The 25,942-nt window shown below is 34.7% G+C and overlaps 4 protein-coding genes across 5 annotated transcripts; 2 read left to right on the forward strand and 2 right to left on the reverse strand.

Moving 5' to 3' along the window:
* Positions 1-5,022: 5,022 nt before the first annotated feature.
* LOC129945507 (microspherule protein 1) lies at positions 5,023-6,870 on the reverse strand. The gene is made up of 4 exons (XM_056055293.1): positions 6,644-6,870; positions 5,954-6,584; positions 5,256-5,894; positions 5,023-5,190 (listed from the first exon to the last, which is right to left on the reverse strand). Exons 1-4 carry the CDS (start codon positions 6,745-6,747, stop codon positions 5,098-5,100), a joined length of 1,467 nt encoding a protein of 488 aa, XP_055911268.1. The 5' UTR covers positions 6,748-6,870; the 3' UTR covers positions 5,023-5,097.
* A 1,224-nt stretch (positions 6,871-8,094) lies between these two features.
* Positions 8,095-15,428, forward strand: LOC129945506 (bcl-2/adenovirus E1B 19 kDa-interacting protein 2-like protein). Of its 2 annotated transcripts, XM_056055292.1 has the most exons (4): positions 8,095-8,327; positions 8,419-9,708; positions 9,766-9,876; positions 13,846-15,428. In XM_056055292.1, the coding sequence occupies exons 1-4, from the start codon at positions 8,323-8,325 to the stop codon at positions 13,964-13,966; spliced, it is 1,527 nt and encodes a 508-aa protein (XP_055911267.1). In that variant the 5' UTR covers positions 8,095-8,322; the 3' UTR covers positions 13,967-15,428. The 2 variants fall into 2 exon arrangements, with proteins under 2 accessions (XP_055911267.1, XP_055911266.1); XM_056055291.1 differs by having other exon boundaries at positions 8,095-9,708.
* Positions 15,429-20,236: 4,808 nt separating this feature from the next.
* Positions 20,237-22,637, reverse strand: LOC129947334 (zinc finger CCCH domain-containing protein 3). Its single transcript, XM_056057856.1, has 4 exons — positions 21,819-22,637; positions 21,216-21,755; positions 20,968-21,163; positions 20,237-20,892 (listed from the first exon to the last, which is right to left on the reverse strand). The coding sequence occupies exons 1-4, from the start codon at positions 22,460-22,462 to the stop codon at positions 20,446-20,448; spliced, it is 1,827 nt and encodes a 608-aa protein (XP_055913831.1). The 5' UTR covers positions 22,463-22,637; the 3' UTR covers positions 20,237-20,445.
* A 1,648-nt stretch (positions 22,638-24,285) lies between these two features.
* LOC129945615 (60S ribosomal protein L14) lies at positions 24,286-25,640 on the forward strand. The gene is made up of 4 exons (XM_056055454.1): positions 24,286-24,310; positions 24,650-24,751; positions 24,973-25,167; positions 25,375-25,640. The coding sequence occupies exons 1-4, from the start codon at positions 24,308-24,310 to the stop codon at positions 25,567-25,569; spliced, it is 495 nt and encodes a 164-aa protein (XP_055911429.1). The 5' UTR covers positions 24,286-24,307; the 3' UTR covers positions 25,570-25,640.
* The last annotated feature ends 302 nt before the right edge of the window (positions 25,641-25,942 follow it).

Consider the following 25,942-nt stretch of genomic DNA (forward strand, 5'->3'; position numbering starts at 1 on the left):
GTTGAATGAAATTTGACATGTGATAGTGGGTAGAGTTTTGTGGAATGTATTTTGTGACAGTAAAACGAACACATTCAGTAGCAAGTAGTGATGGGCAAAAAGAATTAATTGAAATTTAATTATTTTAAAACATGTGTCACTGTTTGTTATAATATGTTATATTTCGACTCTAAGAAATTTGTTTGACACATCATGGCCATCCACGATTATTTCCTTTTATAGTTCTGGATTTTGTTTTAGAACTGATGAGTTTCTTGTTTGATATTGCGTCATATATTTGCCAAGGCTTTATTATAAGGGTGCATGTATACTTTAAACATTTCTTGCACAAACAGTCGCGGCAAAAAGAAGAAGAAGAGAATGATGATAGTAACTTTCTTTGGAATGCGGTTATAGGTATGTAAACGTTATTTAGTTCCAAGATTTCTGAGAATTTAGTGTTGTATTTCTTTTCTGCATTTTTGTATTGTATGGTTTTCAGAGTTTTGACAGTAAGGACAAGAGATTAAGGAATATAAAAAAATTTATATTAATTCAATATTTTATGAGTTTTTTTTTTATTTTGTAAATACAGTATTTTGAAATACGTTACTTTGAGACACAGTATTTTAAATACAGTATTATCATACAGTATTTCGACCCCAATCCTTTTAATCTATATTCCGATAAAAAAAAATGTTAGCGTTTGAAATGTGTATTTATGCCACTGTTTCCAGTATCTTATTTCCTTTCAAAAAAAAATTGTAGGTAACAAGTATTTTCCTCTTCCTTTAATAAGGACTAAGTGGCGAGTTATAGTTTTTTTATAATTTACAGGCACCCAAGTTTCAAGTTTTGGACGAATGAAGGCTTTGTAAATTACAGCCAGATCAGAAGAGGTGAAAAGTTTCTTGCACCGTCGGAGAAATCCTAAGCACCTAGCACCATTTTTGGCAATATCGAATATGTGATCATTCCATAAAAGGTGATCTGTGATATACACACCGAGTACTGAAAGTTGATTAGTTTCCTGGGTGCAAGTGGCGCTCATGGATAGCGGCATCGGGAGTGGGTTACGCTTTAACGACAGGAGACAGCATTGAGTTTTTGAACCATTCAATTTTACATGGTTTTGATTCCCAATTGTACAATGTTGTTGAGATCAGAATTTAATGAGCTTATCATACGCTGCCTTTTGAAGTTACACATCCGAAGGACAAGGATGAGATAAAACGAATATAAAAAGTTGAGTGTACTGTCATCCGCGAAACAACTTAGTGGGTTAGAAGTTTCAGACAAAACATCATTTATAAAAATGAGGAAGAGCGTCGGAGACAAAACGAAGCCCTAAGGCACACCAGCGTTTATTTTGTAAATGTCTGATTTGAACCCGTCCAATACTACTTGAATTAAACGGTCCGGAAGGTAATTTCTAACCCAACAAAGAAGAGATCCATCGATACCAAAAGCACGCACTTTTGATAAGAGAGCTTGATGCCAAACTTTATCAAATGCCTTTGAAATATCAAGTGCAAAACGATGTAAAGATTTGCTCCACTATTTGGTGGGATGAACCATGAGATCACCAGTGGACCTATTGCTACGAAAGCCATACTGCCGGTCATTAAGAAGCTTCCGATCTTCAAGATATTTCTTAAGCTGATAATTAATCAGTGTTTCCATGACCTTGGAAAGAAGGGACGTAAGTGCTATTGGACGATATTTAGAGGGGGAGGATCAATCGTCTTTTCTAGGGGCAGGCTGTAAAAATGCTGTTTTCTATCTGTACGAGTGCGAAAGAAGATTTGTCCCATAAAATCGTTTACGCTCTCAAGAACAGGAGGTCTCAAAACACTCTCAGGTAGCGTCGAATTAACAGCAAACTGTGCTGCAAGAAAGTTGGCTTTATCAATCAAGCTTACATAGGGAGTGCCATTATGGACAAGCGTTGGAACCGATTATGTCGTGATGTTTCGTACGTTTTCTACAAATGACCATAAATTTGTACTACCTTTTGTTGTAGTATTGTTTGCCTTAATTTCTATTCACGCAAACATTTGGTTGGTCGAATGTGGCCGTTACAAGTCTTTCTAGCTTGTTTGAACTTATTCTGGTTTTCCTCAGTGGGGTTTGGCTTTATAAACCCGGAAACTTACAAGTATTTTCCTCTTCCCTTAATAAAAACTAAGTGGCCAGCTATAGCTATCATTAAAATCAATACGGAGAATTTTTTAAATGGATATTTGATTACAACTGATAGATTAAAGATCCCACAAATATTTTTTTTTTAGATAAAAAAAAATTTGAAAAATGTATTTTTCTATTTCGCGGAGGGAAAATCATTTTCCTGAACAGCTGATATTTTTATGTTCAAAAGTGAAACGAATCGTTTCACTGATTTGTGTTCCAATTTCACACAACTCCAACGAAAATTTTTTGTCAGTAACGTTTTTTTTGTGGATTTCGATCAGAAAATTATTTTCAACGACAAACATTTTGAATGATAGCCAAAAAAAATCCAATGATTGGTTTCAATGATAAAAACCAATGATAGCTATAACTGGGCCCAAAAACCGCTTTTGAAGTTTAGAAGACTTTCCGTGATATATTGAAAATATTTGAACTCTATTTGGATATTATATGGATGTGGGTGTGGGGCGTCGCCTAAGTATTAAAAACACAGTTGTTGTTCAAAACTATGTGTAACTGTTGAAACTACAGAATTACGTATCCATGTTTAAAAGAGGCACATAATGTATTTATAAAAAAACGCGACGGGATTCAGAAACTATGGAACTATTCGAATTCAGTGATCAATGATCCGTGGAATCATGTACTTAAAATTTTGGAGTTGCTTTTAAGATGACAAATTAATTATATGTGCCTTTCTTAAATATCCTTAAAACTAGGCATTCTATTTTTGAAAGCGAAATAACTTTATTTTATTTGGAGCTCAAAACCTTTATTTTCTTTTAATTATCATTTCATAAAGGATGTTGTCTACTAAACATTTTTTAAGCATCATGAATAGTGGGTTAACTTAACGTTTTAAAACTGGGATAGCTTTACCTTTTAACAGTTGGTTAACTTTAACTTCCAAAGGTTCTGTTTCTTTTAGGGGGTCCTTCCATGTGATGGGTTCAAAAAATCGATTTTTTTTCATAAATTGCTAGTTTAATATGTCTAGAATACGGTAGTAAAAGGATTTTTTTAAATTCGAAGTCGTTTTAAAGATACAGCAGGTCCATGGAAAAATATGGGGTAAGGTATCTTACATACATCGGCATACAGATAGTTGAAATTACTAGCTACTTATCAGTTATCATCTTTAATAAAGGTTTTGAAGGTAATTTGAAAATAATTTCGGTTATGGGATGCCCTATAGGTTGCGAATCCCATACTTATGTTAAGAAACGTTATGAAAAGTGAATCCCACATTCTGGTGGCGCGTTAGGGATGCCGTTTAAGAACCCAGAATTGATTCAAGAGCTGAACAATCTGCTTTGAAAGCGTTTCAAGAAGAAGAGGAAGGAATACTCTATGGACCTGGCATCGCCGAATGAAAGGTAAGTTGATATTTTCTTAGTTAATAGGACTTGAAACTTTAAACGAGTTTTTCTCAAAACTGTGTTTTTCAAACTTATCTCCATCGTATCTCAAAAATAGCTTGACCGAATGTCTTGAAATTTGATGGGTTAGATTCAACACATGTAAACGCATGGAATGAACTATCGACAAGCAATAATTCCAAACATTTTTCCAATTTTTGATATATTCATTTGATGATAGTTCCATTCCATGCATTTAGGCTCATAGATAAAAACGCCGTTTACTTTGTGTTGTTTTAGATAATCCAATCAGCCGGAATCGTGCGAGCCCATTTTTTCAAGGTGGAGTTGTTTACACCGGTGCAACTCGTGTTCTTTACAATATTTTTAATTCAAATTTTATATTAATACTGTCGAACTATGTATGTTAATAAATTATAATAAACTTAATAAAGTTGTATCTATTTACTGGTCGTAAAAAAAATCCTAAAAATTGCTTAAAATACGGGCCGTCATATGGGATGACCCCCTTAAAGTTATTTCCTTTTTTTATCCTAGGAGTTTTTTTGTAACATTAATTTAATATTTTTTCAGTTTTAAGGCTAGTTTTTTAACAATAAAATCGGTTAATTATCTTTATCTATACTTAAGGTCTTCAAGTAGGAACTCCTTATTATAAAAAGTACTTTTCAAACAAATTTACGGGCTGGAATGTCCATTTAAATTAAAAACTACTTACTGCTCTTAGTAGGCCAACACATGAAAAATAGACACTTATCATATCATATTATTTATCATAAAAAAGGTTTTGAACTTACAAAATAAATAATCTGCAGGACTTAAAAGTGGAAAGAAACTTTAAAGAATGCTTTCGAAAATCTTCATACCTTCATAAAATTAACGAATATAATTATTTTTGCATTTGTTGTCTAAAAATGTATTTGTCTTCATCATGGAGTCAATGAATTTAAGCTGTCTTTTAAAACGCAACACAAATAAAATTGCAAAATCACTTATCACATTTTCCTCGTATTTTCAAGAAAAAAGACTTTACAAATTTGATGTCACTCAATTAAATATTAATTAATTTCTAACAAAAAGTATTTTTGCTTTTAATGAAATTGGCACTCGTAATTTTTGTATGCATTAAATTTCGAATTATCAGTTGCAATTCCGTGTATCCTCGATGTTAAAATGTTTTTTTTTTATTTTTTTTTAAAAAAGCACTACATACGATTTGGAACTAATAATACATACTTTACGGCTATACACTTCGATAATACAACACAAACTATTTATTAATGTTTTAATATTTTTTTTCCATTCCAAAAACACTATTCAAATCGCAAGTACATATCTAATTAATATTCAACTCAGATATCTGAAACCCCTATTAATTTACATTATTGACTACCACGAATCAAAATTATAAAAAAAGACAATAAAATCAGCCCTCCTCCTCCAAATGCAACAAACAATAAAAGTAAAAAACTAGTTCAAGGTCTCCAATAAAATTGAAACACGTGAAATATTTATTTTTTACAATATAACATCAAGAAGGGATTTTATTTTAATTTAAAGTAGCATTTGTTTTAGCACTCTCATGTCTGATGGCGTTTATCAAATCGTAATTCACTAAAAAGACGAACCGGAGTCCAGCAATCTACAATAAAAGTAAACAAATTAATAAAAAACCAGGAAATATTGTTATAGACAGTTAAAACCTACCTCCACTACGCAATTGTTGGCGAGACGCGTTTTATTGCCACATAGCAAAGGTGAGCCATCAATGAAAATCGGCCGTTTGCCCTCGTTGGAAATGAAAAAGTCTCCATTGCTTCGTAGCTTTATGGTGCCTTGTTTGCGAGACACCTTGCAGGCTGGCCCTTCAAGCGACAGGTCAACATCGACCACCACTTCTTTAGCGTCACGTCCGAAAGTGATCTCCTTGGAGCGCATGAGATAGCGCACCAAACGACCTCGCAGTATGGCCAATGTTTGGCCATCAAACTCGGGTGTAACACCCGCTCCGGTCAGTGAGTCCACCAACACGTTCCAACGACCCAATTCGTTCTCGAGCTGACGTATTTCTCGTTTGTTACGTCGGTCGGCCAGGGCAAGTTCAACTTCAACTGCATCATCTTTGTTGTCGATCAGCTCCGAATCTAAGATGAGTTCCTCGGCATCGGAAAAACTAAGTGGCTGATCGTCGTTGAACAGAGGTTTTACTGTCTGATCGGGAAGTAGTTGGTATTGCTTCATCAGTTGCCAATGGTTTTGAAGTGCCTTGGCAGTTCTGGCAGAGAAAAATATCGATGCATTTTTGTCGAGAAGTTCTTGGAAAGTTTCCAGCTTCGGGTTATCCGTCTGAAAACCAAAAAACCTTGAATGATCTAACTCACAACGTAGAATAAATTATGTCTTACACTTTTGATAGTGCCTAGAATTTCTTCCTCTTGAACAGTGTACAATGCTCGGCTTTGAACGCTCTCAACTGATTCCGGGTGGAGATTTCTCATCGCCGCAACAGCTATTCTCGAAATGGGCTCCTCATACAAGAGGGTATACCATCGAGCTTGCATCTCTTGCAAAGTGAATTTGCATGAGAACTTTGTTCCCCGATGGACCGTTCGCAAATCGTTTGTCTGCTGGATTCCTATTATCAAAGCCAAATCGTCTATAGGTTTCCATCGCCCCAAATCTTTAGTTGCGATCTGATTAGGCGGGCGGCCAGGTTTCTTAGATTTCTTGCCCGCTTTCAAAGCTTTGCGTTTGTCGGCGATGTGTTGACCGGGCAAGGGCATTATTGTTGGAGTTGTTAGGTTCGGTGCGTTGACTGAGACTATATTCGGAGGTGTGTCACCGCTTTGAGTTTGTACTGCTGTTGCTGCCGCCGCCGCTGCTGCTGTCGCAGTGTCAAGGTTGGCTACTGTTGTCACGTACGATTGTGATTGAGTTCGTGGACGTCCAAATCGGCTTTGTTGAGATTGGGGAAATCCAATACTGTATTCGACAATCTCGTCGTCGAATCGCTTACGCTTTATTGATCGAGAAGAACTGAAAATAATAATATTATTTACATAAATTGAATTGTTTTTTTTTTTTTGAAACACAACCTTCTGCGTTTTTGATCGTTTTGAATTTCGATAGGAAGATTTTGCATAGAAGACGAAAACACTTTAGAAATTTCAGATTTAGTAGGCTCGCTCGATGTTTCCATAGTTTGATTTGAATTTGTTGTTTGTGTTTGAGTTTTTTGTTTGTCTTTATTGAAATCTGAAATATTTCGCTTTTTTTACGAAATATACATCTTTCAAAAGTCAAATATCACTCAAAATTGGAATCAAAAATGGCTGCTCGTATGGCACATAACAGAGTTGTTAAATTGCGTTTGAGTATGAGCGCGTTCTTTTTTTTATCTAACTTTTCAGAGCTCTTCTTCAAAAAGATGTTAAGGCTGAACTACATTTAAAACTTTTTCCAAAAAGCGCAAAAATGACATTATAAAAATATGTAGACGCAATTTTTTTGACAGAAAATATAATTTGAGCTGTAGATAGTAATTATTGTTGTGCTTGAGGTCTACATTTATATACCTACTGACTTTCATCATATAAACGAATGTTGAACTTCAATTATGTAACTCACCAAAAACAGCGAATTCAAATTAATGAGCCGTGAGTTTATTATTAAATTCGAGCAGGATTGTATTACTATTTGACATTATTAATCACGTTCCTCACATATTTCACAAAGCTGAATTCGAGCTAAAGTGCTTTAAGCCAAAAGAAAACACTCGCGTCTCAATTACAGAAACCAATAAATAAGTGGCGAATGAATTCGGAGTGAATTTTTGAAGCTTTAAATATGGTAGAAAAGTCAAAGTTGATATTAGGCAGGTTCAGACGACATAAGGGACTTGAAAGTTAGGCAAGTTTCTAGTATCTGATTGGCCAGCTGCCAAAAAAATGTCTTCCAATTAAGGCAACTTTAATGGAAAGTTGACTGGAAAGTTAGTCAAGAAAAATCTCCCTAACTATCAAGTCAAGTCTACTTCTGTCAAAATGACAGTTGGTTATTTTTGTTCATTAAACTGAAAATTAATTTATTTTTTAATGATTTCTTTGTCAATTTGGAAAAAAATAAAAAATATTTCCTTACAATACAAAATACAAATTGTGATGGACTTGCAGCTTGCGTCAGAAGTGTTTTGTAGACAATAATGTTTTTGGTAGTTTTTAAACTATGTACTTGAAGTAGAAATTTGTGAAGTAAAATTCTAAATTTGAAATTCATGACATTTGGAAAACCAACTAGTTGCCTTGCCTAAAATTCACGTTCAAAGAACGAAGTTGACTGCAAATAAAGTCGCTTGTGTTGTCTGAACCTGCCCATTGATTCACTTCTTTTTTATTTATTGTATTGTGGAAATAGAATATATTTTCTCTATGATACAAACCCAACTCATTTTCTTGTAAAATACGTGAGCAAAATAATTTGCCTCAAACAACCCTGTCTTCTTCTTCCTTCAGTCATCCATATAATTAAATATTCGTAGTATCACGATGACAACTTAAGTAAGAAAAATATAGAAAAAAAATAAAAAGGGAAAGGATTTCAGGTTTTAAGTTGTGTGTCTTTCTTAAAATTTTTGCCTCACGACTCACCAAAAAACCAAAAAGTTAAAACCTTCCACCTAACGAAAAAAGAACAATCATAATTACCTAAACTGATGCACACAAGGATTTGTTCCCAAAGAAACAAAGCAAAGTAAAATCACAAAAGGAGTCCACAAATGAGGTGAGTCGTCCATAGTCCCTTTGTCCATAACACGATCTAAAACAATACAAAAAAAAAAACAAAATCGATCGAAAATGTTCGCGTCATGTAGCCAAAACTTTGAAGATAGTCCAATTTCGGACAATAAAATGGACATATCAGATGCCACAACATCTCAGGAAGAGTCCACGGGAGTTTCGCCAATAAACGATAACATCACATCTGATAATTTGATCACACAAAATCTGAATGAAATGCCTCACCTGGGGCTGGTGGGAAAGGATTTTAAGTTCTCTAATTCCTCGCTAACGACAAAGGGAGCCGAAAATGGTTTTCTAGATAACGACACTGTTGTTCCGAAGGTCTTGCGTCTTGGACAAAAGCCATACCCACAACAGGAGAAGACGACAAATGGGCTGCGTAGTGAGTTAGTGCTGGCTAACAGCCATCCCCTTATGTCACCAACTGCAACTGATTCAGACTCGGAAAACAGCCACTATGCGAATCGAAAGAAAGCTTTTAATTTCCCAGACGTTGTACCCGAGAGCGAACAGATTATGTCAACGCCGCCGATAACTAAAAGAATAACATCAAATACTGTGTCTTTGGTTGAGGCGAAGAACTCGCTCAACACAAACCATTCCTTCGGCAAGCTCAGTCCCAATAACCGATTGAGAGTCTCTCCCAAGCGTGCAGCCAGTCCAGATGTGATAAGTAGCGAATCTGAGGCCGAAGTGTCGCAGTTTCAAGCCACTGTAGAGGCCAACTACCAATCGGTTGCTTTGATAGCAAAAGCTCCCAATCGTACTCTGCCGAAATCCCTCAACACTCGGAAGCAAGTCAACAATAGCAACTCCACGCCCGAGCACAGACTCTCGGATGATATGTCGTCGTTGGACTCGATTTCCAACCACAGCTTTGAGGATGACGACGATCTGGAACATAATTTGGCTTCCCTGAGTCCTTCGAGTTCGCTTATAGACGGCCTTAACGATGACCGCGATGATGACTTCCCAGAGCTAGACACACCAACAAATCTCCATCCCACAGATCAGATTCCCTTCTATTCGGCGGCAGACGAACGACGTGATTCGAGAAACTGGCAGAAAATAACACTACCAGATGGACGCACCCGAGAGATTGATATGAAAGTAATAGAGCCCTACAAACGTGTGCTCTCACACGGAGGCTACCTTAAGGCCGGGGGCCATAATGCCATAGTCATGTTTTGTGCTTGTCACTTACCCGATAGATCTCGCGCTGATTATCATTACGTGATGGACAATTTATTTTTGTATGTCGTCAAGACTCTGGAGCAACTGGTAACGGAGGATTACGTCTTGATTTATTTGCATGGTGGCTCAAGTCGACGCAATGTTCCACCATTTCCATGGCTGAAAAAGTATGCAAAATGTCTTTGAATACAAAATAGAAATTATAATTGATTTTCTTTTTTTAGATGCTATCAACTTTTAGATCGAAGATTGAGGAAAAGTCTAAAGAACTTATATTTGGTACATCCAACATTCTGGTTGAAATCGATTGTCTGGATGTCACGACCTTTTGTTAGGTAAGTAAGCTCTTTGTTTTGTGGTATATCAGTCTCACTTGGTCCTAGACTGATATAATAGTGAGAATAGTTTAATTAGGCATTCTTTGTAGATAGAAAATTCATGGATGCCAACATAGTACATAGTGATTATGTAGTATTTAAGCGTTGAGGAGGGGGTCAAATTCCATTTACTTTGTGAATGCCTCAACCTAGGTAGGAGATAACCCTAGATAACCCTCAGAAAATAGATAGATAGATAAAGATTTTATTGAAATAAAGTAAAATTTACATTACACACCAAAAATGTTTACAAAAATCATTATAGCATGCCAGATTGACAACAAAACAAATTGAATGGAAAAATCCCTCATAGAAATCACACGGACATTATTAGAATCCTTAAAATAGTTGTTCTCTGCAAGGTTATGATTTAATCTGCTGTTGTTCTTTACAAGGAATTAGACACATCAGCAATATATTCAGCTCTACATTTCTCATCAACCTTTAAAATGACTTCATACAAAATTAATTTGACATTCTTCAGCAAGATCTTGTATGCCTTTTATGGCAACCTTTTTCACGGCCCGTGAATCATTCATTTTAAAAAACGTTAAGCAAAAAGTCCGCTTGAACCTTCAATGTTCTTATAAACAAAAGAGAGAGACCCGTTTCCAGCATTATTACGTAGTTTGGCGTATTTTTCGACAAATGAAATATTCTTTTTAGAAAGTGCGTTAGGAGTTTTTCAACCTAATTGTACTTTTTACATCCCCATACCTGCGATCCATATAAAACTATGCTCTCAACTACTGCTTTAAATACTTTAAACTTGCTACTATGTGCTATACACTTATTTATGAAGCATTGTTTTCAGGTCATAATAATAGCAATTTTCGCCTTAACCAATTTCTCCTTCAAGTGTTTATTATTTGTAACAGTAATGCCAAGGTATTTGTATTCTCGCACACATTAAATATTTTCGCGATTATAGCTCCATTTTTCATTTGATGCATTATGTCCACCACCACTTTTAACAACCATAACCTTCGATTTATCTATATTTAATATTAAATTTCATAGCAAACAAACGACAAACATTGCTATACCTTATTTTAGTCAATTCAAAAATATCTTTCAAAAAATTGAGGATAATTCAGAAGCCACTACCATCAGCCTGAATTTCCCTTTACTCTTATACTACACAATCCAAATTATTACCATGACTTGAAAATTAGAATGGATCTTTGGGGATCTGAGTGCGTGCGATATATTGGTTTGTTGCTGATATTAACAACGTGATATTGATGGAATTTCACCAATCATTTAACGAATGTGTGCGAATGCATTGGCTGTTTCTTTAAAAATTATTTTTAATCGTTCACTTGCAAATGGCGAGTTTCTTAATACTTGGAAACGTTCAACAATCACACCTATTTACAAATCAGGTGGTAGGCAAGATGTTTCAAACTATGGTCCAATTTGTAAAATTGCTACGATTCCCAAATTTTTTGAAAAGTTAGTCTATGACAAATTAACTCCTTCTCTTAAAGCAATGATTTAACCATACCAACATTGTTTTGTAGATGGTAGATCTACTGGAACTAACCTCACTTTTTTAGCAATTTAGTCTTGAATGCACTTGAGAAATATTATCCGTATGATATCAATCATGCCAATCATGATGGCTTTATTTATGAAGATAAATAAAGTAGGTTTTCACACAAACTTTTTAAAATGGTCGTATAAATAACATTATTTCTGCACCGGTATATGTTACGTCGTCTCGTGTCCCCCAAGGAGGCCATCTTGGTCCTTTTATTTTTTTTTGTTTATAAACGACATTCCTGATATGTTTTTAAATTCAAAGTGCTTAATTTACGCAGATGATCTTAAGGTATTTCTGAACATAATTGTTTTCTTCTTCAACAAGATCTTGATCTTTTATTGGACTGGTGTTTGGCAAACTGTTTACATTTGAACATTTCCACATGCCAAATCCTAACGTTTTCTCGAAACCGTTGTCCAATTAATTTTATCTATAAAATCAATCATATGCCATTGTCCGTTATAACCTTGGCATTGGCTGTTTCTTTAAAAATTATTTTTAATCGTTCACTTGCAAATGGCGAGTTTCTTAATACTTGGAAACGTTCAACAATCACACCTATTTACAAATCAGGTGGTAGGCAAGATGTTTCAAACTATGGTCCAATTTGTAAAATTGCTACGATTCCCAAATGTTTTGAAAAGTTAGTCTATGACAAATTAACTCCTTCTCTTAAAGCAATGATTTTACCATACCAACATTGTTTTGTAGATGGTAGATCTACTGCAACTAAACTCAGTTTTTTTAGCAATTTAGTCTTGAATGCACTTGAGAAAGAATATCCGTATGATGTCAATCATGTCAATCATGATGGCTTTATTTATGAAGATAAATAAAGTAGGTTTTCACACAAACTTTTTAAAATGGCTTTATTCATAATTAAGAGATAGTATTCAGTACGGTCGTATAAATAACATTATTTCTGCACCGGTATATGTTACGTCGTCGGGTGTCCCGCAAGGAAGCCATCTTGGTCTCTTTATTTTTTTGTTGTTTATAAACGACATTCCTGATATGTTTTTAAATTCAAAGTGCTTGATGTACGCAGATGATCTTAAGGTATTTCTGAACATATTTTTTTCTTCTTCAACAAGATCTTGATCTTTTATTGGACTGGTGTTTAGCAAACTGTTTACATTTGAACATTTCCACATGCCAAATCCTAACGTTTTCTCGAAACCGTTGTCCAATTAATTTTATCTATAAAATCAATCATATGCCATTGTCCGTTATAACCTTTAAAAAAGATCTTGGTGTGATTTTTGACAAAAAAAACTTGACTTTGTAAAGCATATAGATTTTTTAGTTGCTAAATGCAGTTCAATGTTAGGTTTCATATTGCGAAACTCAAAGGAGTCTTCCAATCCACACACCTTAAAGTGTTTATATTTGGCGTTTGTAAGGTTTCTTCATTCATTTAGAATCGAAAAGATCCAAAAACGATTTACGAGAGTTATAGTGAAAAGACTTCAATGGGACATAGATCTTCCTACCTATGAAACGAGGTGTAAACTAATTGGTATTTTGCCTCTTTACATTCGTAGAAAGTTCACAGAGGTTATGTTCATTCGTGACATAGTAGCAGATCAAATTGATTGTTCACATTTTTAGCTCTAATTGGGATGAATGTTCATGCGAGATTACTTCGAAACCAACCGTGTTTTAATGTTCCATATCACAGAACTATGTATGCTTAAAATTAACCATTATCCAGGTGTTTAAGAGAAATAAATAATGTTTGCAACATGATTAATTTCAATGTTCGTAGATATTAATTTAAATCAAATTTATTGTTAATTCTAAATAACTTTGCTGGTGGTAATGTTTAAAATTTTAAATTTTATGTATTATATTATCTAGTAATCACTAAAGTACCTGTAACTTTGTTTGATGTATAAACTAAACTTAAACTTAATCTAACCTGAACCTCAACCTAAATTAAAACTTCTCGAGCAGTTTTTAAAGGTTGGCCAACATCATTTGAAAGTTTCGTGTTTATACCGAATCATGTGTTAATGTGTTTTTCTAATGATATCATCTTCTTCATTAGCAGACCTCGTTACTTCACACTTAAAACTGATATTTCAAATCCATTTTTTAAAACTTTTTCTTAACTGCTATGTGCCGTCTTTATAAAATAGCTTTGCACATCATGGTTGTTCAATTTATGAACAAAAAGGTCAGTAATCATGGCTCAATAGCGGTCATCAATGACTGTAACGTTCTGACAAGTATTGTTCTTATGTAAGAATAATTATTCCACAAATCCATAAATCACACCAAACAGTCCGTTTTTGTGGATGATTATCACATATGTAAAAAAATTTAATTAATTTTATAAAGAAAATAATTTTTTCATGGCTATTTTAATTTACTTTCAGCTCAAAATTCTGGCGCAAGCTGGTTTACGTGCAAACTTTAAATGAGTTGAGCTCATTGGTGAATGTTGAGAGTGCATCCATACCAGACAAAGTAAAACAATATGATGCAAAACGGGCATAAGAGTCCTCTAAAATGTTTCGACTCCGCTAACAAAACAAACAAAAAAACACAAATTGAATTATTGTAATAATTAACAAAAGAACATAAGGACCAGGAGTACCTACACTTTATTAATCAGCAACGAGCGGCCATGACTAGACTTCCCCCAAAAAATATCACAAGTTGCATATAAATAATACGACGACGTTCATTTCAAACATAGCCTCCTTCTTTTTGAGTGTCGTTATTTTGTGTTTTTGTATTTATTATTGTTACTTTCAAGTTATTGACAAACAAACAAAAATTCCTAACAAAATTCTTGAGATCTCATTTCTGCACTGACGGTAGCTTTTAGACAACATTGTATTATTTTATTTTATCAAACTTCTCATAAGACTTCTTTCTATTTTTAAATGACATAACGAATTCTCATATTTTATACTCCTTTATTATGTTTTTCTAAATAATTTTGTGATATTAAATTGAATCATATTTTATTTTATATTTGAATTTTTAACAAAATGTATTGAAACATTCCTCATAAAAGTATTTAGAGCTTTTGTAGGCAAGTTTATATTTTTGTTTTTTATTAGAACATTTTTATTATTTTTGAACTGTTTCGAGTGAATGATGAATTTGGATAAGTATTTTATAGTTTTCTGTGTGCAATCGCATTAAATATTATTAGATTAAAAACGTATTCACACATTTAGATTTCAAGATTACATCGAATATTATGTATGTAGATTTTATATCAACACAATTTAAAAAACAAAACAAAATATGAAGCAAAAAAAAAAAAAAAACAAGATACATAAACGTATGTAACGCAAACGCAAAGTATTTCAACAAAAATCATAATAATTGTAGTTAAATTTATTTAATTTAAATATCATGTCTTAGAGAATGAAAAAAGCCAGTAAGTGAAAATTGTTCGGCTCGAAATAATAACACTTAAAACATTAAATTAAGTTCTTAATTACAATTAAATCATATTCTTTTTTAAATTTATTTTAATCAAATGTCAAAACTAAATATGTGTATTGTATACCTCTCAAAGTATTCTGCTTTTATTTATATAAACAACAAAAAAAAAACAATTAACTTTAACTTTAAAAAAATATACTAGCTAATCATTTCTTATTTTATGAAATTAAAAAAGAAAACAAAGTGTAATAATTTATTGTCTAAGAAAAGACAACTGCTTATTTTAATTTGCCTAGTGCTTATCGAATAATATTTTTTTTTATGAAGCACTAAATAAAATTATACAAATAAAAATATATTATACAACATAACAAAAAACAAAACAAAATACATATTAACATAATTATATTTATGTATATTAAAAAAGAAAAGTAAAATGACCACCAATTTCGTTTGATCTGTGTGTGTAGCAATAAAGAAGATGTGTACAATGTATTAGCTAAAGTTATTGTAAAAAATATATTTAAAACAAAATTATCCTGAAATAATGGTACAACTCAGTGGTTTTTATTTAAAATTATGAATTGTAATGCATTTTCTATTAACGTTCGAAAGGGCAGGTTAGGTTAGGTTAGGTTATAGTGGCTGTCCAAGATGGAAACGGACACACTTAGGCCAGTTTAATGGGCCATTGTGATACCACATGAATCTTGAGGCTTCCTCCTAAGCTCAATGGAACCAGCTTGAGTCCCTCACGAAACGTGAGAGGCTGATTATACCGATATAATTTAGATCGTTAAAGAAGAATTCTCCTAGGTAATTCTTGCGTTTACGAGCTAGAGCAGGGCATGTGCAGAGAAGATGAAGAACCGTTTCCTCCTCCTCCTCGTCCATACAGCTTCTGCAAAAGTCATTTGAGAATACGCCTAGTCTCGTGGCGTGCTTTCCTATTAGACAGTGTCCGGTTATGACACCTATTATCGAGCTGATATGCCATCATTCTGTTTAGAGAGAGCAAGCACCTTGAACGTTTTAAATCCAGTGTTGGCCAGATATTTTTTGTGGCTTGACACGTGGTGATGTTGTTCCACCTGGAGCCTGCCCTCCTCACAGCGTCTTGCATTAGCAACAGTTTACAAGTAGCGATTGGTATGCCATTACTTGCCAAACGTGGTAGGATGGGCTGTACTGTACCGTTCCTGGCGAGTTCATCTGCCTTACAGTTACCTGGAATGTCTATGGCCCGGCACCCAGCAAAGGTGAATATTAAACTGTTGCGCCATCTCCATTAGAGATGATCGACAGTTATGGACTGTTATAGAGTTTGTAGAGACAGAGTCTAGAGATTTGATTTGATGGCTGTCAGAGAAAATACGGATATCAGATGTTGATATCACGTTTTCTTTGAGCCAAGACAAGACTTCCTTAATCGCCAAAAGTTCCGCCTGGAACACGCTACAATGATTGGGAAGGCGGAATGAGAGACTTTATTTCAGTCGTTCAGAGTACACACCTCCGCCAACCCCTTCTTTGGTTTTTGAGCCATCTGTGTAAAAAAAAGGGTAGGTAGTTGGGTACATTTTTTTGGTCAATGTTTCCAGTTTAATTAATCCAATTTTGAAAGAGTCTAAGTTTTTAAAACTAAATAAACCAACCCTAATGGCATGGAAATCTTAAGATAAATGGTCAAGTCATGACCTACCAGAATTTGGTAACTTTATGGGACATGAGCGAATATTAGGCTTATGTTAACGAACTTAGCCTTGATGCGGATTGTCGTGATGCGCTCACTCACACTCTTGATAAAACTAACAAATACACCCTCAAATAGAAGCTGTCTTTGTTCTCGGTAGCAGTCGCCGTAGTATACATGCATGACAGTCTTTTAGTTTGTATTTGCCCGGTCCATCCCATCGCACTACTTTGATGGCGGTAGTATCTGCCTAGCAGCAGTTTAAGGCTTCCGCTAATTGTTCGGCTGCATGTGGTCTGTTAAGGGACCTAACATTCCACGTACAGATCTGAAGTTCGTTGTCCTTATTTTGTCTGCGCGACTTGTCAACGGTAAATCCGTCCGAATCCGAGGATTGTAGGTGCTTTTGCAACTAAGGTATTTTTTACGTTGTCAGTAAATCACCCCGACGCACGGCACAACCCCCAACCTGGAGGTTTCATTTCGTAGATATATGCAAACATTTTCAGATTCTAATAGACTGACTTTATTTTCTTAAAAACTTGCAACATTTTTTTGGATGATCAATTTCTTGTTTCTCGAACAATTAAAATGGATAGTCTAAAAAATATTTGGAATGCACGAAAATCTCAAATTTAAGGAAAATTGAAGCAGTGAAACCTTCAAATCGGAAACAGCGGTCGCATTCACAAAGCTAGTGGCTACGAAGTCAAAATTCAAAGCTAGTCAATCTGGAACTGTCATATTATTGACAAATGCAAATATATAAAATAGGAAACATTTTTGATTTGATAACTGTAACTTATCTTTTGTATTTTTAAATTCAATAAAATTAAATTTAAGACACAATTTGAATCATTTGTCTAGAATGCATAAGGAGTGAGATAGATAGCACCCCACTTCGAAATTAAAACTGTTATATTTTTTAAAATCAGAACAGTTATTTTTGAAGTGTGAAATTACCAAAAATACTCCATTATAAGTGGTAAATGGAGTATTTTTGGCCATCACTTTTATTTATTTCGTTGCTACCAAAAATACTCCATTAAATAAAAATGGAGTATTTTTGGTTGCTACTTTAGATCTGAAAGATGTTTAGTGCACTTTCTCTAGTCTAACAGAAGATATTGTGTTCTCTGGTGTGTGCCGAAACCCGAAACCCCATATGTGTTAGTGAAATATTTTTTTTTTGAAAGACAAGTGAATAGGTACTTTATTTTTAGTTTTTTTGGAACTCTAATTAGGTAAGTTAATGAATCTTTTCAGAATAACGTTACAAAACATTCCTGAATTGCAGGAAACTCCTATTGGACGTCAGTGGTGATGAACAAAATGAAGATGAAGACGACAAGACGTCTTAGATGACGTAAAGGCTGATTCTGAAGAAGACGTTGAAATCATGGCAAGTGATTTCGAAGATGAAGAAAATTCAGGTAAAAAAGGATACTGTTGGACGACACAGCCTTCATCTTTTACTGGCCGGACAGCGGCGATAAATATAGTTTTGAAAATGCCGGGTTGTAAAGGTGAAGCAAAAATACGTAACGTCAGATGTTGAAGCATGGAATCTATACTTCTCGATGATGTTGTATTCGAAGCTTTAGTTAAAAATACTTAGTTAATAATAACATCGAAATCAGCAACCAGCGTCAAAAAAGTATTCCACCAGCTGATTCTCTATCGCCTTCAAGGTCTGCCCAATATCCAATACCAGGGACATGTGAACTACAAAGTGCTCCCCAATTTTCCAGGCTATATTTGGACTCAAGTGGTTTGAATTTTTAATTAATTGCATCCGATTTGATAACCGGGAAACAAGATGTAGCTCGGATATTCTAGCATCAGTACGGTTCCTTTTTTGACAAATTTAATTCAAACTGTTCAAAATATTATACGCCCCACGAGTATTGTACTATTAATGACAAGCTTTTAGGATTCAGAGGTAATTGTCCATTTAAAATATATATTCCTTCGAAGCCAGACAAATTCGGCATACAAATTATAACGATGTGTGATTCCCGCACATTTTATATGGTATCTGGGATTCCTTACGTTGGAAAGAAGATGAAAAAAACCCCATACCGCTGCAGTTGGTACGCAAGATTAGTGAAAGCATTCATGGTACACGGGAAGGAATTTCATCATGGACAATTTGGTTCATATCAATTCAGTTGGTTGAAACAATACTATAGCGCAGCATAATCTCACTGTAGTCGGAACGTTGAGGAAAAATTAAGTTGTAGTACCATCTTCCTTCTTACCCAACCGAAAAAAGGAAGTACTCTCCTCGCAATTTGCTTTCAAGGACAAAATGACCTTGGTTTCCTTCACTCTAAAAAAAGGCAAAGGAGTTTTGCTGGTATCCTCGCTCCACAAAAGCAAAGAGGTTGGTTCGGTGACAAGAAAGCCTGAGATAATCGAGTTTTATAATCAAAGGTGGCGCTGACACGTTCAACCAACTGGCTCATAATTACTCCGTTGCCAGCAAGACTCGCAGGTGGCCTATGAGGTATTTCTATGGGATGCTCGACCAGGCGGAAATCAATGCAATGGTTCTCTATTCAATAGGAAACAATTACAAACATAAAAAACATAAGCGCAGCATCTTTTTGCGAAATGCAGATTTGTCTTTGGCAAAACCAAAAGCGTTTGCAACAGTGTATCCACAGCCATTTGAGGGGTACCATCGAATCCATGGAAGGCGATCCTCATAATTACGAGGGTATTTTACTAAGTGAACCTCAAAGAAAGATTCCAAAGCAGGGAAGGTGTTTCTTGTGTCCTAGGACACGAGATAAAAACTCCAAAACGACATGCAGTACTTGCCAAAGGCACATTTGCCCCCGACCGCAGCGAAGTATGCAATAGCTATACCTATTTATATATTGAAGAAACAGGACTAAAAATATACCGGTAAGAGACTTGTACAGCCAAAGCCTTCTATATAAACAAATATATATACAAAGGCCAAAGCTTTTTCATTATTCTAATGTTCCCTTATATGTCTTCTTTCAGAAACAAATAAAATTGGAACATTGACGATTTAAAAGCTAAAATTTTCAAGATTTATTGAAGCCCCGTATGGCCACATCACCTAAATGAACCCTTTTTATTTTTAATTACAAAGGCTGTGAATTGAGTGCAATTTTTTGTTAAAGCAAAAATGAAATAAACAGGTACAGCAAGTTCATGCAAATAACAAAATTTATATTTTCTCAAAACTCCCTAAGTTCTCCGATGCACCATTTTAAAATTATAAAGAATTAAAGCTCCAAAAATCTATTCATTTGCATACTGATTTCAAATTTTAAATGTGAATACCTTCCTCAAAACAGAAAAAATGGACTTAGGGAGTTTTAATAGAACGGCGACGATTATTTATAATAAAATATATAAATTTTATAAGATTGTGTTTTAAGTTGCTGATATTTTCAACCCAAAAATAATGGGGTGCTCAGAAAACCCATAGCTGTTAAAGTTATTCGAAAACCCTTATGCATTCTAGGGCTAATACCACTAAATTCCCAGAAAAATACTGAGCGTCATTCAAGACTGCAACGTTCGAAGATGCAAAAAAACTTCAATTGTTTCTAAGGATAACGATTTCTTTTATATTCCTGGGAACGAGCTAGCTATACCTTCCATTGTAAAAGAATGAAATAAAAGCAACATTTTTTTTAATAAAACCCATTTTATTTATCTAAAGTAAAAGTTAAGAAATAAAAATCTATGTTGTACTTCAAAGCTTTAATCACAGAGCTTTCGAGTTTTCAAGTGTTTCATTGAAAAACTCGTGTTCAAGCTTTTTTTTTAAATGTTTTTTGTTTTTTCTTTTTTTTTATTTTATTTTATTGAACTATTTTGTTTTTATTTTTTATTATTATGAAAATGGTATAAAAGCAGGTAACTCTCCCAACTGGGGACGTGATCTTTTGGGAACACTGCTGGTATTTGTCAGCTCTTCTTCCATCTCACTATCATCATCATCATCACCAGCAGTGTCACTTTCCTCATCTGCAACACTCTCATTTATTTCTGAAACTTTACCTATCTCACCTAATTCAGCTGAATTCCTTGATGCAGCAAAATATCGGCCACCTAAGGTTGGTTCTTCGATAGCTTCTTTTGCCCGACTGGGTGCAACACTTGGGAGTTCTTCTATGCTAGAAATGTTGCTTTTACCAGTGAGAGAAATAACTTTTTTTGGCTGGATTTCTCTTTTGTTGTTCAACGACATTTGTTGCTTCCTACAATAGACACACTTAACTTTCTCGCATTTACCTTTGGTCTCCATGTCTGGGCAGACGAACTCATGTCGTTTATTACACTTATAAAAGCGAAAGAGAAAATCAAAACCGATTAAAGTAAACACGAAGTAATTTTAAACATTGAGACTATTTACCTTTTCGGCAAGTTTACAGAAACCTTTGAGGAAGTCAATACACACTTCTGCCTTTGCGCTGAGCTTTTTGTGCAGATAGGGACAATCTTCGCGGACACAACATCCTTGGAGGAAGAATTTACAAACAGGCATTTTGGACAGTGATACGTTGTGCGAGAGTAAACAGGACGAATTGAGACATTCTCCTCGGAGGAATCTACACAAAGAACAACAAAGTAGTGCACATGTGTTCACGAATTACGACTCACCTGGGACAGATGGCCACGTGTAGTTTATCATGAACTTTCATGCATTTTCCTCGCTCGAAGGACGCACACTTGCCCACTCGTTGGAAAATGGGACAAGGGATGTTGGTCTTGACGAACCTTCGCGACAGCAAATGCAGACTCTTTTGTTTGGCGTTGCTCACATGGCTTCGAGTCAAATGCATATCTGTGCGTACCAGCACGTTCTTGGAGTTGGCAACATAGGTCAAGCCACCAATATCGATACGTCTCATTGACTTCATCTGGGATGTGGATGGCTTGGCGGTGGCTACTCTGGTCAGATTGAAACCACTCTTGTCCAATAGGTACTTGGTTCCTCGAACGAAGATAGCCCGTTCCCCTGTGGCTTTCTTCGGAATCGAAGCATTTACAGGTTTAACAACTTTGGAGACATCCTTTCGTTCCAGTTTATTCCTGGTTGATTTGTACAGAACCCCATTGATATTGAGAAGTTGTAGATTTTTAGAAACAATTGAAGTTGTCTTAAATGGCACCTTCGAGAATTTCAAGGCAACAGAATTTCTACAAAAAAAAAAATATTTAATAAGTGATGAAAGGTTAAGACAAATATTTTGGTTCGCTTACCGTTTGATAAATCTCGAAATTACTTTTTTTGAAAGCGAGTCCGACGACCTTCTGAGAGCATAGCGTCCAGTGAAGGAAGTCTTTCTCTTGCGGATGGGTATGCTGGCAGTGAGAATCCTTCGGTCGATTTTGTACTTTGCTTGTGGGGCACTACTGGGAACAATAACTGGTTTTGGTTTTACACTGACTGGCGCTGTTGGTCGGATGAGTTTTCTTAGACCGATTTTGACCAGACCAGGACTAGGCATTGGATTGGGTTTCTTTGCTATTGGGTTTGGAGTTATTGTGGTTCTGTTGATGGGTGTTGGATTCATTGGCACTCTGACAATTTTCGTTCTAGATTTTGATATGATTTTATTGGGCAGTAGGGCTGTGACGGGAGGAACTGTTGCTTTTTGTTGCAACAGCTGGTATTTGGGTGGTGGCGTAATGGCAGGCGCAGGAGGAGTTTGTTGAACATTTGATAGATTTCTTTGTAAAATTTCTTTGGCTAGGAAATTAGGGTTGACATGTATTGAGGGATTTGATTGGGCTTGCAGGAATTTGGGATTTATATGCGTTGTAGGAAGTTTATTGAAATTTGGATTGATAAAAATTGTCCTTGAGGATGACGATGATGATGTAGCATTGTCAATGGGAAACATTTCCGGTTTTCCAAATTAAACAACTGGACTTCGTATTCACAAGAAAGAAAAGTGTACAAAATAATTCAATAAGTTTGAGTAAATATAAATTGCGAGTTATTATTTTCAAGGAACAAATAAAAGACACCACAAAGAGAAAAAAACAATACAAATTGCTATAACTTGATGAACACAGTTCTAGCAGTTTTTGACAGTTTAATAAATATGTCTGACAGTGAATTTTTAGTTCATACCCAAACCGGATATTTATTAGTTTTGTTTTGTGGTATGTGGATTGAATGTTTTTGTGATTTGTCTGTAGTTTTCTTAGGCTTAGAAGACACTTAGAAAGTTGCATAATAAAGGGAAAATGAATTCGTGGCTTTATTTGAAGTATATTTCATTTTAAAGGAAGATTTCAACTAGTGCAAATTGTGATAATGTTTTAGAAGTACTCGAAAATAAATAAGAAGTAAGGGTAAGTTTGTTTGCAGACTAAATTTTCTATTGAATGCTTAGCAAATTTACTTGTATTTTTGTTGCCTTTTCAGCTGATTGAATTTGACTTTAACTCAAGAGCTCAAACGCAAAACAATACTTGCTACCGATGACCTACCAGATATGGACTGCTAGTAGCGATAACTGTAGGTTCAGCGGAAATACGAATAAACTTTCGAACGTGATCTTTGTTAAACATTATAATAATTAAGAGTAATTCTTGTCATGAAAAGTGCTTTCTCAAATTTGCCATTCGGTTTCGTCTTAAAAATGTAGGTCCCCCCGTCCTTAACAGCATTACTCTCACACATGAATGGTTGAGAGTTGTAAGTCAGTAGGCCTTTGTTATCTACGAACTGATGTGCCACGTAATTTATATATTATAATTGATTTTAATATTGCATCCACGGGATGTTTATTTGTTTGTATAATTTTACTTAAGGCACTAAACCGCAACATTTAATAATAAAAATAAACAAGTTATGCTTGATTTTTGGTCTATACTCGCAATATTCATAATCAATTCTAAAAAAATGTTTAATAATAATAAACTATTTTCATTGTTTCTATTGGGCTAGGCGCTCACATGCAACTTTTTCGAAACCAAATAGTTCAATCGTTTGTTGCCCAAACATCGCGCACATAATCAACTCCGAAAGTAATCAACGAAATAATCCAATACACAGAAAATATTTATTCACCTTGACTAATTTTTTGTCTCTCTTGCACTTACAGAAAATTATTCAACGATTTAGTTGAATGTCCGCGCAGTTATCTATAATTCCTTGTGACACAAACTAAGGAATTGGTTCGAGGTGAAAACTATAAGTCTATACAGTTTCGAAACTTTAAGTTGCTTGTGCGCACCTAGCCTTTATTATTATTTATATTTCTGTTTATCATACAAGTGTGTGTACTAACTGTAACGATCGTTATTTAAATCTGTTCAATAAGAAATAAACTATGCGTTAAACTGTAACAATTCTTAACCAATAACCCACTACATACAGCTCATTTTACTTATTTTCTATCGGAACTTTGCTTTCACCAAAGTTTAAATTCAGCTGTCTCTATTTATGAATTTATAAAAATAATATACATTTCTAATTTTACGCACGATCGGGTATTGAATATTTCTATATTTTTTCTTCTTTCGAACTTTTTGGAAAAACAATTGAATGTAGTTAAGCCTTAACAATTGCATAGTAGCCTAATCGAAAATTAATTATTTTCTAGACACTTCCTGAAAAGTGTTTACAAACACTTCCCACATCCTCCACATTGTCCCAAATTCTAGCAGTAGCCGCCATCTTAACCACCATGATATCTGTCACTCGCACTGCCACAATTCTTTCTTTCCGGTAAGCCATGGTAAGGAAAAGTTATAATTTTTTCTTCCCTCATAAAATATCATCAAATAAAGTTGAAAATTCATTTAAAAGGTTAAAATAATACAAATATATTTTTTATAAATATAATTAAAAGAACTCAATAGTAATTAAACTTCAGAATAATTCTTTAAATCAAGAAAAATAAAATAAATTATCGAGCACACCATGTGCAAAGTTTGACATTTTGTCGATTTTGTTTCCGCGTGTGGTGTTTGATTTCTTTCGAAGACATTTTACTTTTAAAATGAATTTTCTATACTTGAAATGTGTTTTAAAAATAAATTGAGGTATTTATAACAAACATCATTTGTTTTTATAGCCTTTCCAAAGATTCGTACAGACTGGCCGCATTGCCAAGTGCTCAGCGGGTCCCTTGAAGGGACGCCTCATCACTATCGTCGATGTTATCGACCAAAACAGGGTAAGCACATTTTATATTTTATTTGTTTCGAATTAATTTGAAGAGATAAAGAAACATCCGTGTGATGAATACGTTTTTTGATAGGAATTGCCGACTGATACATATATGAAGCTAACAAAAACTAATTAATCTGATTGTTTACTCTCTCAATCAATTCTTAGTTGAGATTTTTTCGGTTTTTGATTGGGTTCTCATTGAATTTCTTTTCTTGTTCTCCTTAGGTACTTATTGATGGCCCATTGACTGGTGTACCACGTCAAGAATACAGGCTTAACAACCTTCACTTGACCAAATACCGCATCAAGTTCCCGTTCACAGCCCCAACCAGGATTGTGCGCAAGGCTTGGGTGGACAATGACTTGAAGGCCAAATGGAAGTCGACCCCATGGTCTATTAAATCACAAAACATTTGCAAGGTATGTTTCTACTTTATTCATGGCGCGACTCAAGAGAGTAATTTCTGTGATGAATACGTTCTTTGATAGGAAATGCCGGCTGATACATATATGAAGCTAACCGTCTTTACTGAAGAAATTGCTCTCAATCTCGATTCATTTACTTTTTTATTCTCTTTTATTTATTTTAAATCTTTTATTAATTTGGTGTCTTTTGTTGTATTTTAGCGCACTCGGCTTAACGACTTCGACCGTTTCAAGTTGAGGTATGCCAAACGCCAGAGGAACAAGCTTCTGACGGTTGCATTCAATGCTCTTAAGAAGAGGACAAAGAGTGACGGAACCACACGTGTTTTGAAGAAGGACAGACGCGCGAAGATCCTCAAGTCAAAGGCCGAAAAGAAGGCTGGAGGCAAGAAGTAAAATTGATCTTTTAAGCCAACCTGTTTTTTTATAAAGCCTCTAAAATAAATTTTAAAAAATATAACAACAAATTGGTTTTGTGATTATTCAAACATTTTTCGGAATTTGCCACTTTCTTTTATAAAATAACGAAGAAAGTTGCTATTTTTTGAGCAAAAACCTTATCTATTGGCATATTGGCGCTCTTTTCATTTTTTAGGCTAGTAACGTATTCGAGCAAAATTTCAAGCAGGCCAGCTAAGTGAATTTTTACCGAGGAGGGTCTTATCTTTGATAAAGAGATGGCTACTGCTATGGAAATAGATTTTTTGCAATAACAAATCGAGAGGCAAAAAAATGATAACCGAAGGAACGATTGCCACAACTTAGACCC

Source organism: Eupeodes corollae, chromosome 2 (genome assembly GCF_945859685.1).
Source record: "Eupeodes corollae chromosome 2, idEupCoro1.1, whole genome shotgun sequence".
NCBI classification, from domain to species: domain Eukaryota; kingdom Metazoa; phylum Arthropoda; class Insecta; order Diptera; family Syrphidae; genus Eupeodes; species Eupeodes corollae.

Bases quoted from the DNA above. Each gene is read 5' to 3' on its own strand.
- LOC129945507 (XM_056055293.1), bottom strand. From the start codon at position 6,747: ATGGAAACATCGAGCGAGCCTACTAAATCTGAAATTTCTAAAGTGTTT. The intron at 6,585-6,643 runs GTTGTGTTTCAA...TATTATTTTCAG, and splicing joins AACGATCAAAAACGCAGAAG to TTCTTCTCGATCAATAAAGC. The intron at 5,895-5,953 runs GTAAGACATAAT...TTTGGTTTTCAG, and splicing joins TTCTAGGCACTATCAAAAGT to ACGGATAACCCGAAGCTGGA.
- LOC129945506 (XM_056055291.1), top strand. From the start codon at position 8,402: ATGTTCGCGTCATGTAGCCAAAACTTTGAAGATAGTCCAATTTCGGAC. The intron at 9,709-9,765 runs GTATGCAAAATG...TTCTTTTTTTAG, and splicing joins CCATTTCCATGGCTGAAAAA to ATGCTATCAACTTTTAGATC. The intron at 9,877-13,845 runs GTAAGTAAGCTC...ATTTACTTTCAG, and splicing joins ATGTCACGACCTTTTGTTAG to CTCAAAATTCTGGCGCAAGC.
- LOC129947334 (XM_056057856.1), bottom strand. From the start codon at position 22,462: ATGTTTCCCATTGACAATGCTACATCATCATCGTCATCCTCAAGGACA. The intron at 21,164-21,215 runs GTGAGTCGTAAT...TTCTTTGTGTAG, and splicing joins CACGTGGCCATCTGTCCCAG to ATTCCTCCGAGGAGAATGTC. The intron at 20,893-20,967 runs GTAAATAGTCTC...CGCTTTTATAAG, and splicing joins TCTGTAAACTTGCCGAAAAG to TGTAATAAACGACATGAGTT.
- LOC129945615 (XM_056055454.1), top strand. The intron at 24,752-24,972 runs GTAAGCACATTT...TGTTCTCCTTAG, and splicing joins ATGTTATCGACCAAAACAGG to GTACTTATTGATGGCCCATT. The intron at 25,168-25,374 runs GTATGTTTCTAC...GTTGTATTTTAG, and splicing joins AATCACAAAACATTTGCAAG to CGCACTCGGCTTAACGACTT.